Here is a 17,327-nt window from a genome sequence, read left to right as displayed (position 1 = left end):
GACCTTTAAAAAAAGAGAGACGGAGCGAGAGACCTTGACTGGAACACAACGGTCACACAATGTCAGTGATAGACTGTGACTGATGAGATAATAGTTGAAGATTGTGTGCGTACATGCCGACATGCAGAGAGATCTTAAACCTACAAATAAAACCATCTGGACAAAAATGGCGCCATGTGGCTGGAAACAACACACGCAAAAAGACGCCCACACAAGCAAGTAGAGCTGTGTCTATCCTTTTAAAGGCAATGTATCTATCTGTCGATGTGGCTTTTTTGTCTCCTACTTTAACATGTATCAATAAATACCCACTTTTGTAATCCAGTATTGTTGTTTTTTTTGTTTTTGTGTCATGTGTCCTGCAGCAAAACAATAAAGAGGCTTCCTATCGACTTGACATTTCTCCAAAAACATGATAAAACATACAGATGTTAATCTGAAATTATGAAGTGAGGTCCCTTATATTCTTTTCAGTATGAGGCTACAAACATTGAGCTCACACAACACAGGAATGCACATAACATGATAGTGCAGCGTTGGTGGAATGTATAGACACATCGCATAGTCCAACCCTGATATACCGTAGACAGAGCTAACTTGACAACAGCGGGCCCGTTTGTAGATTTCTCACGCTCGTCTATAGCTGTCGCACACACACACTCAAAGACACATTCACACACACTCAGTTGAGCTGTTCTGCAGATGTGTGAAAGGTCAAAGCAGATGAGGAGAGCATTGTGAAGAAGGAGGGAGAGGAGGTGACAAATAAGAGCAGAGGGTGTTTTTTAACACAGGAACAAGACTTGAAGTTCGGCAGGCCACACCAAAATCAGACAATATGTTACTCTACTAGTATAAAAGAAAATATTAAGGAACTGCATTTGAACTTAATGACATACTGAAACTTTTCATTTAAACCCAGATACTGTAATACTTATTTAATCGTTTGTGCAAAAGTGTAATAAATGACATGATGTGTGGCTTCACAGGTTTAGCTTGTGTTGGACTATTTCTTGGCCGGGTGCAGCAGACTCTTGTTCCACACAGCAACTAGGCTAGCAGCTTCCCCCTTTCTCTTTGACTTTATGACCGGGATTTAGGCTTTAACACACACAAACACTTGCAATGACTGTAAATGTGCTAACTGCTTGTTTGGGATATTCCAATGAGGAAGTGCTGAATCGTATTAAAGAAGCAAATGTCAACAGCATGGAAACAGTGCCCTATACTGTGTGTGTGTGTGTGTGTGTGTGTGTGTGTGTGTGTGTGTGTGTGTGTGTGTGTGTGTGTGTGTAGGTGTGTGTGTGTGTGTGTGTGTGTGTGTGTGTGTGTGTGTGTGTGTGTGTGTGTGTGTGTGTGTGTGTGTGTGTGTGTGTGTAGGTGTGTGTGTGTGTGTGTGTGTGTGTGTAAAGCTTATTTTTTCCATACAGTAGTTCAACCAGAGTTTAATGAGAAAGACAGACATTTGTCGCTCCTTCTTTCTGTTTTTCTTCCTCCACTAAGTCTGACAGAGATGGGGGGGGGGGGGGTTGGAAGTATTCCCCCTTAAAATCTAAAGGTGGGGTCAGCGATTCTGGAGAACACTTGTTGTCAGAATCCTTTTTTTTTCAGCGCACACAGTACGGACATGAAGTGGATCGTGAGGAGATATTCACTGAACTTGACCAAAACAGATTTTGACAATAAGCATTCTGGAGAATCGCTCACTCCACCTTTAATCCTGTGTCTTTAAGAGGGATTTTATTTTCCAGAAAGCAGGTGGGGAAATAAAGGAAGAAAAAGGAGGGGTTAAAGGGGGATGACGGGGATAAAGAGCAGCAGCAGTGACGGGAACAGTCTGTACCTGTTATGCAAGCCAAGCAGACACAGACAGGTCCTTACAGCCAGCAGCATTCATCATGTCAGCATCTTTTTCATCCCCTTTCTCCAACTTTTCAGCCGCTTTCCATCCAACGCTTTCGTCATCCACAGCTCGGGAAAAACACCCACATGTTCCTCCGTCCTGTGCAGCATTCTCCAATATGTCAATTAGTATTTTTTTCTTCTTTTCACCTTGTATTCCTTCTGCCCTCCTCACACAGTATCTCCCCGCAGTTAAAATGCACAGCATGTCTGACACAAACCAGCAGCCATTAACTGTCACCGGAGCAACCGCACAACAGAACTAATGCAGGGAGGGGGAAAAGGAGAGGAAGAAAGAGAAGGAAAGAAAGAGAGTCTTTGTTTTTGTGTTTTTCCTTTTTTTTCTTTTTGGAGGTCCGACTTTAACGGTGTGATTAAGTGGTTGGAAACCGACTGAAACAACAAAAACAGAGCGTGGCCGAGGGGAGGGAAGTGGAGGATGAGGTCAGACTGTTTTACCGTCCCTTTTGGTCCAGGAAAGAAAGTCTTTGACACACTGAAAAAAACTGCGTCTGATTGGCTCCTGACAGGACAAACACACTGAGGGGAAGTAGGGTTGAAGCAATTAGGGAAGTTCTCTTGTTTATAGACCCACTATGGAGAAATATTTAAAGTTTTTAGAGCCATATTTATTAAAAGTTATATTTACAGACAGCACAGCTGTTTTTTCCGACACAAACATACACATACTGACACATTGCAAGGGATTGATTAGTTTCATATTTAGATTGTCTGTACATAGAAACACGAGGGATTCAAATAATATTATCTTGTGCAACAAATCGTCTCTGTAATTTCATGGCCACATGAGGACCATGTGACCTCATGAGACCTTCATATCCCATTTTCTTCTGTATTCAAGACCCACATTGGGTTTTTAAAGTCCCACTTTTCATGCTTTCTCAACACCAGAAGCAACAATGATTTTCCATTTAGCAAAAATGTTGCAGTCCCAGTTTCCTGGGCTGAAAATTATGTAAATATCACAGTTTAATTGGATTAATGATAGAAAAAAGAATCAGGGAAAGATCAGCTCCTTTTGGTAAAGTCCTAGCCTCAAAGACAATCCAAACTTGTAGAACAATAACTCTTTGCTGTCACATAGTCTCATATTGCAGAAAAACACAAAGGCAGGGGTGCAAATACACGTCTCCAGTCACCTCATAAGCACAGCAGATATTTTATAAACGAAGAGCCAAGTTGCTCTCGCAGCTTGTTAAAGTGAAGCCTGCAGACCAAGCTCATTTTGGCAAATCCATACGGAGTGTGTGTGTGAGAGAGTGTGTGTGTGTGTGAGAGAGTGAAGTGGCTGGTTCCAACCACATTGTGGATTGGTACGCCAATTATGGGTTTGACTTTGACCATGCAAACACTCTCACTTTCTCAAAAGCACACACACACACACACACACACATACTGTAGAGAGGGTGGCCCTACAATAGTGGCACTCCATGTTTCAAAATTCAGGCATAATGTGGTTTTCTCATAGTCGTGAGCTAATCCGCTCCAAATAAATCGACTGTCTCAATTAATTATTCCAGTCAACCGATGGAAGAAATGTGCATGGTCCAAAAGTTTGCTTTTCAGCCTCCTGTATTCCGCATTAGCATTCTCCTCTTTTCACAAAGAAGATAGACATTACATTTCAGACCCTGTAGAAAAGGAAGAATGTCAAACATCTCCCAAGTTGTCGTAGATGATATCGGGTGCTCTCTGTTGGTGCTGGCTGTACCACAAATTAGCAGGTGGAGGTTTCTGCTTCGACACTCTGCTGTACAGCTCCCTGCCCCCTCCTTCAACTCCCCAAACATTTTTGCTGTTGTTGTTGTTCATATTGCTGCCGGGACCACCATGTTTCCCAGGGGGCAGTGGCACCGGCTCCTTCCGAGCAAGAGCGCTCCTTGGCGGCTTGGGGGCGGTAAACGGTTTGGGCCACCTCGGAGCCGGCGGTTGTGGCGTGCCACGGCTTTGGCCGAAGTGCAGAGGCGATTGTCTTTGGGATTCAGACACCTCTTCCTGTCTCCTCGTGCTGTGAGGCTCCAGACGGGCCTCATCGTAAATAGTCAGCCCCAAACTTGTCGACACCCTAGCGCCTGCTTTGGCGCAGCCCTCCGGTTCGTCGTATATGTGTTCCTTCAGTAGAGAGGGAGGCGACGAAGCTCCTTCTGCTTGACCTCCTGAGGCTCGCCTGTTACTGTTCGTCCCTCTGCCTCCCCCCGTAGCCCCGTTCAGACTCAGCGCGCTGGCTTTTTGGTTCAACTCTAAGGTGATGCGGTCATACACGTGCGAGTAAAGGTCCGGTTGCTTCCTGGGGTTGCTGCTGCTTCCTTGACGATGGTCTCCTTGGACGCCGCCTAGCGACGCCTCGTCTCCTAGCGGTCGGAGTCGTGGGGTGGGCACTGGAGGGCTGTTGCTGCTAGTTTGGCTCTGACCCTTGATGCTGTCCACCGGGTCTGAGTAGAGGCAGTCGGGGCCGTGCTGAGGCAGGCGGACGGAATCTACTGGTTCGGAATAAAGACCAGCGTTTTCATCGGCCAAGGAAGGACCTTTAGCTCCCGTCTGTGCCCTGGGAGACCTCGGAGGAGTCCCCCCTCCTCCCAAAACCCCCAGCATGGCTGGCGGTTCTGGTAAACTTCTCCCTTTAAGTCCTCCTGCCGTTCCTTGCCCCCTTACTCCTCCATCTCCTCCCTCTCTCTTCCCCAGCACGCCGTCAGCAGAGCCCGGTTTGCTGCCGCCCGAGTCTCCGTCCGCCTCGCGACTGCTGCAGCTGCTGCTGTCTCCACCACTTCCCGCTGTGGTCCCACCGGCGCTGGGAACGGCGTTGCGTATGAGCTGCAGCGACGCGGGGCACTCCACCTCAAAGTTGGAGCTGAGATGGCGCTCTTCGGCCATCACTTTCTGAGACTGGATGGCCTGGTCCACCAGCAGGAAGATCTCGTTGCCTTGCTTGGTCTCAAAGGTGAAGTTGCCGGGGCCCGAGTCGCAGCGACGGCCCGCCTCGAATGAAAACATCACCTGGAGAAAGAAAGAAAAGGTGCAACTCAGTATGTAAGTATTGATGTATCACTGAAGCATACTGCGTAACCGTGTTTTAACCTAATGTATTTTTCCTGGATGCCTCATGAGATGCCAATCACTAGCACTTTAAGATATTGGCACACATCAAGCATGCTGTATGCGTATTAGTTCACTGACATTGATGAGATTAATCCCTTAGTTATTGAAATCTGGTATTGGACAACTTGATGGTTTTGAGGTATTTCGGTCGGTGTCAAAAAAGTATCAGACTGCGATACCCAGCCCTTCATGTGACAGTTAGTGAAGTGTTAGTGACTAAAGGTGACAAAATGGGACTGTAATAATGGAAGCTAGGCACAGATGTCTGCACTCTTTTCGAGGTATCACTAATTTATCGTTTTTCTTGGCAATCAGAATGCTTACTTCCTTTTTCCACAAAATGTTATAAGTCAGTTTTCTCAGCATATCTGTTATGTTACTTCACTGCTTTCACTTACTGTTACATTCTATTTCATTATCATGTACTTTTTTTTGCCCTACCGACCGACACCTACAGTTCAATAATGTAACATCCATTCTTTTTATTTAATATGTGCATGAAAGTTAACATAAGTGTCAAACGACGACACAAATAAACACACATAGACAAACCAGCCAGACCCTTTAAAGGTCATCAGTCGTTTATAAATCCTAGTCTCGAGCTCTGAAGCATCAAAGTGACACAAAAACAACCACATAAGCTAAATAACGACAGTGACGTGGAGGCTCCGACCACATGCGAACACAAAACTGCTAGAAGTACCATTTCAAATTAAAAGGTCGCAGTCTGGGTTTAAATTTAACACACTGTACTTCCTCATCAGTTTGCCACAGATCAAAATCAATCTTGTTTTCTCACCCGGTCTCGCCCGTATCTTCTCAGCAGCTTGTACGGCCACACCAGAATGTTCCTCTTGGTCTTTGGCTCCCTCAAGATTAACACGTCGCTTTCTGCCTTCAGCCAGTAGCTGCCAGTCAGTCCGCAGCGCTCCGACGCCTCGGTGCGCTGAACGCTCACCCAAAACTCATTCACTGCAATGAGAAGAGCTTCACTTACACTCTCTTCATTTCAAACGATCTCATGTGCTGCTATGTTTTCTTGAGATCTTAAAGGTGCAGTCAGCGATTGTGGAGAATGCTTGTAGTGAAACTCACTTTTTGTCAAAATCAGTCAATATCTCCTCAAAGTCAGCTTCAGAGCCTAGGCTGTGTATAAACACCACATGTCTTTTCACACCACACACAGTACCCACAGGTAGCGGATAGTGAGGAAATTCACTCATTTTGACAAAAGGTTACTTCGACAACAATTATTCTCCACAATCGCTGACTGCCCCTTTAAGCGTATGTAAGGCTAGACTGTTTTATGTCCTTACCCTCCTCTCTGGAATAGTAGATGAGGTTTTCAGACATCTGCAGGTCCTGCGCGCCTCCATTAGGGTCGTCAGCAATACTATTGCTGCCACTTCCTCCCTGTGGACGGACAGAGACAATGACAGTCAACCATCTGAGAAAGATTACAAATAAGGATTTTCATAGTTATGACCGAGTGGAGTTCGTTTTGGGTTTATGTGCTGTATGCATGAACAAAAGGAGTTCAAACCTAGAAAAACAGGGAGCTTTCCAGTATAACCGGTGGAAGGATAGGGCAGGCAAGGGAAAGAGAAAAATAATACATAGTCCAAAAACAGAGAACGAAGCGGATGAAGTCTTCCTACTGGAAACTCCCTCCGGCTTCCTCTCTGCAAATATGTTTAATGTCTGTGTTTGTGTATGTGTGCGTGAGTGAGTGAGTGAGTGCGCACAATAGAAGCTGTGGCCTGTACAGACACTCCGGGGGCATGTGGGAAATGTTGGCAAAACTCTCTCACACACACACACACACACACACAAACGTAAACGAATTAAACTGCAGTTGAAAACTAAATTCAAAGCAGCAGTTCTTCAGCTTTTTTTCCTTCCAAAGTAAGGACATTTTTTTCTCCATTTAAACATTTCTGGTAACAGTCAGCCTCAGACAAACAGGAGGGCAAATAGAAAAATAAAAAAGCATTTTGGAGATAAGCCCAAAGATACCTGAAATGCAATGTCACACATGGTGTCCATCCAGTCCTGAGTGGCGCTCTTCTCTGCCGCGAACACGTGCGTCTTGTCGTTGGTCTCCACGCAGAACGCCGCCATGTTTTCTTTGGGACAGCTCTCGGTCAGCGCCGGCAGGATAGAGATGCACTCGGACAAGCGGATAATCTTCTTGTCCAGCTTCCTGGTTTTCTCATTGGAGGAGCTTCCCGAGCCTCCACTGGTCCCGCCCCCTCCGCCCGACGGCGCGTCGTAGAACTCCAGCCGGGCGATGCCGTTTTGGCTGGCGGGGTAGAGGACAAACCAGTTCTTCTTCCATTTCTGATGAGTGGGGGAAAAAAATTAACAGAAAAAAAAGTTATAGTTATATGCCTTTGCGTCTTATCAGTTCATTGTTTTGTTTTGAATGTTTAGGTTCACACCCACAGCTCTCATCAGCGTTGTTTTCAGGGCAGCGGGTAGTTTTTCCTGTGCGTGATCAAGAAATGAGGAAACAATTAAAGGTGGAGTCAGCGATTCTGGAGAATGTTTGTTGCCGAAATCCCTTTTTATTCAAAATCAGTGAATATGTCCTCACGATCCGCTACCTGGTGTATTGTGTGTGCGCTGAAAAAAATGTTATCAGGTTTTAATACATAGCCTAAGCTTTGTACAATCATATGTAAACAAAGGGGGGCCCACAATAGCTAGCAACATACCCGTTTACAGAGCCTAGGCAGTGTACTCAGATTGGATTTTTTTCAGCGGACACAGTAAAGACAGGTATCAGTTCTTGAGGAGATATTCACTGATTTTGACAAAAAGGGATTTTGACAACAAGCATTCTCCAGAAAAGGTTGTAAAACAGAAGATCTGATTCAGCTTTTTTTTAGCTGTTCCGTTCACATCTGTCATCGGGAGATGGAGGAGAACAAATTTGCATGCGGTTTGTTCAGGCAGTAATAGGGAAGAGCAAAACGCAGAGTTTGCCACTAAATAATCAAAAACTGACGGAGGGAGAAGTGGCGAATGTTAACATTTGAGGTCCACAGAAGACACCAGTCAAAATGATACTTCCGGGTCTCTCTTACTTCCACTCTGCTCTACCGACTGAGGCTTAATGTAGGAGGCATGTGGTGATCAGTCTAATGCAGTTTGACTCAGACCCGTTGCGCTCACCATTCTTTCCTCTACAATCAATATACAGCAGCGAAACCACAGTTATGGCACTAGTCACCGCCGCCTTTAGGGAAAAGAACAAATCCCCTCCCCCAAATCAAACAGGTTTTAACAGTTCTACTTAAATGAGTTTACTGTGACGACCTTCATCACAACTAAAACTGGGGCAAATAACAAGATGTAACCAGGTATAACCACAGAACAAGAATGTTGTGACCAATAACAAGGATATTATCTTCGATATTTTAAAGGATAAAGGACAAGTATGATGAATGCATTTATTTTGTAGGAGTAGTCACTTTTTAACATGGCTAAATCTAAATCTGCGTATGTGACCATCTATTCCAAGTCTGCTGTGCTGGAGTAAACACTCATTTTGGCTCTTAATTTAAAAGTACACCTGCTTTAGAAAAAATACTACTAAAAACACTATGAGATTTACTGTATGATTATAGGATAATATGCATAAATAATATATAATTAATTTCCCCTGATTCAATGATTTGTGAAGTGCCACTTGGAAGTAATAAAAAACATGACATATAGCAGACTGTTTAGAGTGTGCTGCGACCCCTAACAGGTTAAAAATATGCAGTGAGGAAGCAACAGTTAACAATGATCGTTTCCTCTGCAGGGACCAAAAAGGACATGACCATACAACATGAGACACAATGCTTAACAATAACACACACAGCATGTGTGTCGGACTCCAGATGTTCAGTGTAACAATGGAAGTAATGACACACTACATGCGCAATTAATAAAGAATTATGTTTGACTGCGATAGAAGTGCGTGAGACACCAGAGGTCAACACTAGTTTTGGGAAGTCCCTGTCGACCCCTGTGACATCTCTATACGTGTGTGTGTGTGTGTGTGTGTGTGTGTGTGTGTGTGTGTGTGTGTGTGTGTGTGTGTGTGTGTGTGTGTGTGTGTGTGTGTGTGTGTGTGTTGGGGAAATCAAACTAACAGAGAAAAACCCTACAACTACAGGTCCTCAAATGGTCCCTAACCAGGGAGATGTTATTGATTCTGGTCAGACAATGTTCTTAAATGAATTAATAAATAAATCATCCATAAAGTTTGAAAACAGGTGTGTCGGTGTGTCCAGTGTACCGGCAACTACAGACATATACAGTACCTCTGTGGCCGATATCGGTCAGGATTACAACAAACATCTGATTACGAAATATCGGCCAATATAATTTTCATAAATTAACACAAAAACAAAAAAAGATTTCTGGAAATTATTGCTCAAGTGTGTTCTATTCAGGTGTCCCAGTTAGCCACGATAGCGTGACAGTATGCCTGCGTCTACAATACTACGACCCTGAAACTGCAGCAGCTAAATGGAATTCAGCCATCACTCCTTTTATTACTCATACATGTGCTTTTCCTTCTGTGACATGTCAAAATGTTTTCTGTGAAAATCGCCTATAAACCAAACGAGTGGTTCTAGTAGTACACAGAAGTGAGATGATGACTGATGATAAATAGAAATTAAATCATTAGGACCTGTAGATTGACAGAGGCTGTATGTATTGAAATTCCTATTTGCATATCCGCTGAGATAAACAGCGGCCCATTATGTCAGCCTGCTAATCTATTGGCTAGGCACACACTGGCTCTGTCGGCTGTACAAGAAGTTTGCCGCGGCAGAAACACACTCTATTAAGTAAAAGTCTTGCATCCAAGTACAACATTCCTAACCAATAACTAACTGTCTCTGTCTCTGTCCCATGCGCACACGCACGCATGCATGCACGCACACACACACACACACACACACCAGATTTCATAAGTTAACACATAAACATGTGCATATATGCTCTCCAGCCCTGTTGCAATTAACTGCCAGAAAGGACAGGAAGTGTGTGGGACTGTTATTACCCATGATTCCCTTTGCTTTCTTCTTCTGCATCCAGGTGTGTCTCAGTGTATTGTGTGTTTGTACATATGTTAATGTGCATCTGTTTATATTGTCTGTTTGTTTTTATCATTCCCTTGGTGCGTTCGAGTCCATCTGTGGATGTGCACGATCGCATGCATTTACATACAGAATGTCAGCTCAAACTTGTGATTGTGCAGGACACATGAAAATGGAGTGAAATATTAACCCCTGTTGCAAAGAAGTCCTCAGTGTGTGTGTGTGTGTGTGTGTGTGTCTCTCTCTCTCTGTGGGTGAAACAGCTGCTCCATATAAGGCAACAGACCGTTATCAACCACTAATACACTGTGTGGAAATTATGCAAAAAAAAAAAAAAAAAAAGATCATGACAGAGAGAGAGAGGGAGAGAGACTTCCTCACTGACGTCCTGCCTGTTGGAGAGCTGAACTAAACTTTAGCCAAAGGGCAGGTGTGTGTTTGTGTTTCTCCTCTTGACTGCCCAAACAATACATTAGCTGTCACATTTAGAAAACTGACACAGTTAGGAAAGGTCACAAACAAATGACGGCGTAACTTTCACTCATTTTGAACACAGTCTCTTTGTGAGTGATATACAGTCTGCATTTAGACAAGTATACTAAACTTTCTTGAGTGCAAGACACGTTTATTATTTTCAGCTGTTTATATAATACATCTGTTCATATATTAATACGCATACATTTATATACTTGCTTGTTTACACCATTATGTTTATGTGTTCATAGTTAACATCTGTTCATATGTAAGCAGATCAATACCTTTATTTATATAGTGTCTATCTTATGCTTTGGATTATCTTGTGTGTTCTTCTTTCGTCGTTTTGGTATGTTGCATTGTTGGAGGGAGCCGGAGACATTAGAATTTTATTGCCAACAATTGCTCCTCAATTTGTTGTGCATATGACAAGGGAAGAAACTAGAAACTTTCATTTGACTTGAGTGCCCGTGGCCAATGTGACACAATACTGCTTTGTTGTTGAGTTATTTTAGACATGTTATTTAATGCAGAATGAATGCAAGAAAATGAGTGTGCCACATATGAACCTTGAGGAATAACAGATGGTTCATTTGTATCAGTAACTTCTTCTCCAGGATTAAGGACTATAGCTGCTTTACCTGTCATTGAACACTGAAGGTGACTTAGCGGCGGTTTTGTTTTCTTGTGAAATAGTTTTTTGTATAAATGACAAAGATTATTCGAATTCTGTCCCCTCTTCAAAGCTGTCATTTGTTTATCATATCTTTGTTGTGCACGCATCTACCATAAGCTGTCAATTTAATTAGAAGAATATTATTACAACGTGTGTGTGTTTGCATGCAGAGAAATAGCTCCGTATATCCACAACTGTCGTAGCTCAAACCCAGGATCCTATTTATCCGTCATGTTGCTAACCGCTGCACTATGTTGCCACTGGCCACAGACAGACCTCAATGACACAAGCAGAAGCAGGGTGTGTGTGTGTGGCTGTCTGTGTGTTTAAGAGAGTGAAGGAGGGTGTGTAGCAATGTGTGTTCAAGACAGAGGAAAGCTGTGTGACTGTATGTGTCATGTATGCCTTGTGTAATGTGTCTTTAAGAGACGGAGAGAATGATGGAGAGGAGGACAGCAGAAGAGGAGTTGTGAAGAGCAGATTGGAGTAAACAGTTCACTGACAAGCTTTAAGAATGTTTATTTGGCAACCAGAAACAAAATAACCAGAACTGCAACAAATGTGATTTAAACAATCTCGTAAAAAAAAATTAAGTTACAATGAATTACATTATTGAGTAAAACTGACCAGTATCTTTTTGTGGTACTGCAACATGGCGAGTCCAGGAAGAAATGTGCCACATTTGAATATAACGCATGAGGTACTGTTGTAAACGTGTCATGCAGCCTCAGACAAATGTATTTTTGTAGCGCGGACACATTTTCTAAGAGGTATCAATGTCAGTAAGTAGGTCAAATTAGGTAGCACAATTGACCGCATGCTAACTCTTCTTGTGATACCGCACAAACCTTAATGAAGAATCATTTCCTATAGCATGGTAGGAGAATGCACCGTCTCTGATGACCCCAATAACAGGCACAGTCCCACACATTCTAAAGTACCCATAGCATGCCCAACTCATGCAGAAAGATGAGTGAAAACAGCAAACATTACATTTGTGCTGAAAAAGGTTGGTTTTGCGATCAACTTATTTTTGTTTTATTTTCCTGGTCAAATAATGTTTCAAAAATAGGAACCAGGATAAGAATCAAAATCATAGAAATCTAAATGATGGCCCACCCAACCCAGTCTCACCCCATCATCGTCTGCTGCACTGAGCTAGAGGAAAGGAACCAATGAGCAGAGATCTTAAAGATTGGTTTGTGGAAGTATAAAAATGGTGCATAATCGCTTTATCATAAGCTCAACATAGGATTTTTGGTTTTCCTTTTCCACCAATAGTCTTCCTGGAACAGAACTTTCCATTCACCAATAAACTCCTTTTTTTATGTGTTTCTCAAGAGTTGCTTTACCAACACCACAGATTTTAATTGCACTTCTCAAATGTGAGCTTTTGCTTCATTATAAAACAGATAGCAAGAATTGCTTGTTTGTGTGTGTGAGTGAGTGAGTGAGTGTGTGTGTGTGTGTGTGTGTGTGCGTGCTTCGCGTAAGGCTGAACCCGATATAAAAAGCTGAAATACCACAACCTGTCGTGAGCTTTTTGCTTAATTATACATTTGGGCCACAGCTACAATTCTGTCTGCACAAATCCGTCACTTATTTGTATAGTACAGATGACAGTTATTGTTGAGAACCTAACGAGCAAAGTTACAGAAGTTCACAATGACTTGCATGAAAAAAAAGGAAACACAATTTTGCTATGGAAAGAATCCTTCAAATGAAAATGTGTGGAAATAAATTGCAACCACTGTGAGTTAGTTTGTTTTTTCGTACAAAATCACCAAATCATGCCATTCTTCTTTTGTTATAAACGTGACTTGGAATTGCTCCCTGGGATGAAAAAAACAAAGCGAAGACAAACTGCAATCCTGTTAATCCATTAGGCCAAGGTTATTACTTCAGACATAAAGCCTCAGGGTGTGTAGACTACTTCCTTACCCTGACACACCCCGTCTGCTGGAGAAGCAGATAGCTCCTGGATGAAGCTATCGTTCATCCTCTATCATGCCCACATCTTCTGCCTACACTGGTACTGGCCACAAAATAGCTGCCAATGTCAACATCAAACAGCAGGTCCAGACATCTTAGATCTGAATAACATGCATGGCAGACAAGTAGACGCAAGTACAGACTTCGGCTATCATCTCACTTAATCATGCACACAGACAGACAGACAGTCAATTGGCTCTGCTTCACATGTTTTAGCCGCAAATTACAAAATCAATTGTCAGCTCAACAAGTGTAAAAGCTGTCATCGCCGCTACAGCCACGACTCTTTCATCTAGCACCAGGCCCACACACTGTAAACACATTAACTGTCAAACTAACAGTGTCAAGTGCAGCTCAACAGCCGCATCACCACAAATAAGCTAGCATGCTTTACACACTGTCATTTGTTCAGATGGGATTGTGCTTGGCTGAGTCTGTGACATGCTTTGAATGTTATCCATAATGCACTGTGCGTCACACTTCAGAGGGAATGGCAGATGTGTTTTTCAATGCCATGCATCAGTGTCTCAGACGTTTACATTTTCTTAAGTGTTAAGGGGCAAAGTGCGGCTAATTGTCACAAGGACTTCAGTTGCGAGAACAGCTTTTAAATGGCTTCTGTGTCTCCGGAGGGGCTACTCAAAGTGTGAAAAATGCTGTCATTATTAATAAATCCGTCAAATTTGGGCATACTGTTTGCCTAGAGCTCTCCTATACCTATACTGGGTAGACTCAAATAAAGGCAAACTACTTCTATTAGAATACAATTAGAATCAGACAATTTTCTCAATTGCTAGATACATTTTTTAGGGAAAACTCCTACGACAAATGACAAAAGTCTCATCTCTCCAATTCAGTTAGTTGGTCTGAGCAAAAGTTTTAAAAAAAACTAATAATCCAGTTCATACTGGTACAAGACAGAGAATATATGCAACTGTAAGAGCTTGAAACCAAAACCTGTTGGCCATTTTTTAGCAAATCATTTTAAATGACTGACAAACATATTCTTCAAATTGTTATTCCATGGACTCATGGTCTAACTGCTCCCGAGCTGGGGTTGGAGCCAGTGATGACAAGCTTAGGACAAGTTGGCTTAATGAGATTCTTTAGGCAATATCAAACAAACAGATTGAATATAGACTGTGAAGATACTTCAATCTGTAAAGACAGAAATAGATCCATCTTGAAGGTGTACATCCACAATGGCTATTACTTTGCACACACACTTCAACAACAGAAAAAGCAGTCCGAAACCAAAACCTGGGTTGGACGTTGACACTGCACAGATAAGTCACATTTTCCGACCATACACGTGGTTACGAGCCTATCTGAGAGGGTGTGTGTGTGTGTGTGTGTGTGTGTGTGTGTGTGTGTGTGTGTGTGTGTGTGTGTGCGCGTCCACTGACAGCTCTACCGGTTGCATATTTCACCCTGCAAACCTCAGGCCAGTTTCAACACTTACAGATCGGCCGACATTACAGCTTCCTGTGCAGTTCTGCTCTGCTTTTCTATCCAATCCTGTTCCTCTCTTCTACGCTACAAAAAAAGATTGCTTAGTAGATCATTTCTGTGCATTGTATTTTCCTGTTCCTTATAAAAGGCATTGAAAGAATGTTTTCTGGAGTATGAATATCTATTGTGGTGTGGTGATTTCTGGGCAGGAAACAGGGCCCGGACGGGTTTATTTTATTTTTTGTTGTTGATCCATGTCATATGACTGAAGAGAGAGAGACGGAGATAGAGACAAAGACCTTCTTACAAATCTTAGATCGTAAATGAGCTCTTATCCAGCGGCTGCACTGAGACCAAAGGGGAGGTTGTGAGGAGGCCAAGGACTGGCACACACACACACACACACACACAAACACACACACACACACACACACACACACACACACACACACACACACACACACACACACACACACACACAGGTGTTATCACTGACATTAAACAATGTCCAGTTCTGCTGTGTGATCTCCTACGCCAAAAAATGTGTGATGACATAGTGTCTGGCGGGGTTTGTTGACAGTATTGTACGATGGTGTAAACAGATGAATTTATATTATGTGGAAATACTGTATGTCAGCCAAGTTTTGTTTGTTTGGCCTGTTTCTTTATTTCTTCTCAACTTTCCAGCTCGGTGAATGTCAGTTTTGCCACCTCTTGCTTTTGTTGTGGAAAGTCCCAAAATGCAACTGGGCTTTAAAAAAAGTGTCAGCCCTTCATCGTGCAGCTCTATTGGCTACACCAATGAAGTGAGGTGCAACCTGCTCACACACACACACACACACACACACACACACACACACACACACACACACACACACACACGCGTACACACACACAAACAAACAAACAACTCTCAAACCATTCAACCTCTTTGTGCTAATTTACTTTATGCAAGTGCTTTATTCCACTTTGGTTTCCTGTTTTCTTTCCATTTACTTAATGTTAACCACAATGCACCATCCCTTACCAGCTCATGATCACATGCAAACACACACACATGCAGGTTACTCCAAAGCACCACATCAAAACAAGGCCAGATCAGTCAAACCCAGCAGCAGTATAGTCTGAGGGTCTGTGAAGACACTGGGCACAATGGTTGCTCTATAATTGCACCAATGTGTGCGTTTGTCGGACTTGTGCTCCATTTTATTTGTCATTACGTGTAAAATGCTCCTTTCTGCCTTTGAAAATAGGAAAAACACATGAATTAAAATGACGTATAAGACTTAATGGGACGTTAAAAAAACAACCTACAGCACTGCTATGAGGATTTGTAATGCCTTTATCCTGACTTGAACTGACATCAACAGGCTATAATTGTATCATAAACACATGGTACTAGTTTATCATTCTTAGAATGTTCCTGGAGAGATTTTTTTTTTATTTTATTTTTTTTACACCGAAAACATCACCAGTTCATTCCTATAGGGTCTGTTTATGAGGCAGACTGTTTTTGCATTTTAGCAAGTTTTAAAGTGACCTCAGAAGGCTTTGTCTCCTCATATAGCCTACTATTACTGCTTCATTATAGTCATGTTAATTATTTATTTTTATCCCACTTCATAATTTGGTTGTCTTGTAGCATCCTGAAAGTATTTTAAAATGGGATCTACAAGTGCAGTTATATTTTCGTTTAGGTCATTTCTGTCACCGCCATTTACAGTATAGCGACATAAATCTTGGCACTTACCTTTCCAAACTTTTGATGCTGCACATAAAGTTGTCCCTCCTTAACGTGGGTGTCCATGCCCCCAAACACTCCAGGGACACCCGTCCTCCAGAAAGACGAAATCTGACTTGAACTTGACGCAAGCAGAGAGAGAGAGAAACAACTTTTTAGGGGTTTATTTTTCCTATATCCCCTAACAACTTCCCCCTTCTCTCACTTCCGCTCCCCAGGCGCTACAAAAAACGCAGTTGCCGTGCTGGCCGCTCGCGCACACTTCAAGGTGTCATGGTGGAAATAAACAGGGTCCAGAAAGACACTTGGTGGTCCCGACAAAGTGAAATAATGTCCAAATGTTGTCGCTGCGTCGCCTATCTGTCTCCTCTCACTCCTCCTGTAGGGTTGGACCAGTGGAAAGCTACACGCGACGGACAGCGTTAAGCTTCTGGTTAAAACTTCCAGAATACAAGTCGGTTGTAGGCTAATGAAAATCAGCTTTGGAAAAAACAGCTATGCTTGAGGTTCTGTTTTATCTTTTTTGTTTTATTGACCTCCCTGTTTCTCCACCCAACCAAATCACATAGGCCTGTGTGTGTATTTGTTGGCTGAGCAATTATGTGGTAACTTGATGGAGAACCTAGTAGGCTATATTATTCAGTTAATTATCCTTATTACATGAAACAATTTTTCCCATACACATCCAATCATTCACTTTCACAGCTGACCGCTCTCTCTTTACAGACCCATTTGCTCACAAAGTAGGCCTAGTTGGCAAAAAAACTACTATGTTTTGGGGTCCCTCAGATTACCCTTAAACATCTGTTTGCTTTCATTTTTCTGTATATTTAAAACCACTTCACAAATCTGATTGATGTGTTTTCAATAA

General features: G+C 42.7%; 1 protein-coding gene across 1 annotated transcript; it reads right to left on the bottom strand.

The window, feature by feature from the left end:
* Positions 1-2,521: 2,521 nt before the first annotated feature.
* dok1b (docking protein 1b) lies at positions 2,522-16,824 on the bottom strand. Its single transcript, XM_080052251.1, has 5 exons — positions 16,466-16,824; positions 7,036-7,359; positions 6,336-6,432; positions 5,819-5,991; positions 2,522-4,917 (listed from the first exon to the last, which is right to left on the bottom strand). The coding sequence occupies exons 1-5, from the start codon at positions 16,520-16,522 to the stop codon at positions 3,574-3,576; spliced, it is 1,995 nt and encodes a 664-aa protein (XP_079908377.1). The 5' UTR covers positions 16,523-16,824; the 3' UTR covers positions 2,522-3,573.
* Between the last annotated feature and the right edge of the window lie 503 nt (positions 16,825-17,327).

Source organism: Ammodytes marinus (assembly GCF_949987685.1).
Source record: "Ammodytes marinus genome assembly, chromosome: 23".
Taxonomy (NCBI): Eukaryota; Metazoa; Chordata; class Actinopteri; order Uranoscopiformes; family Ammodytidae; genus Ammodytes; species Ammodytes marinus.
This window is presented reverse-complemented; position numbering and strand designations above follow the sequence as displayed.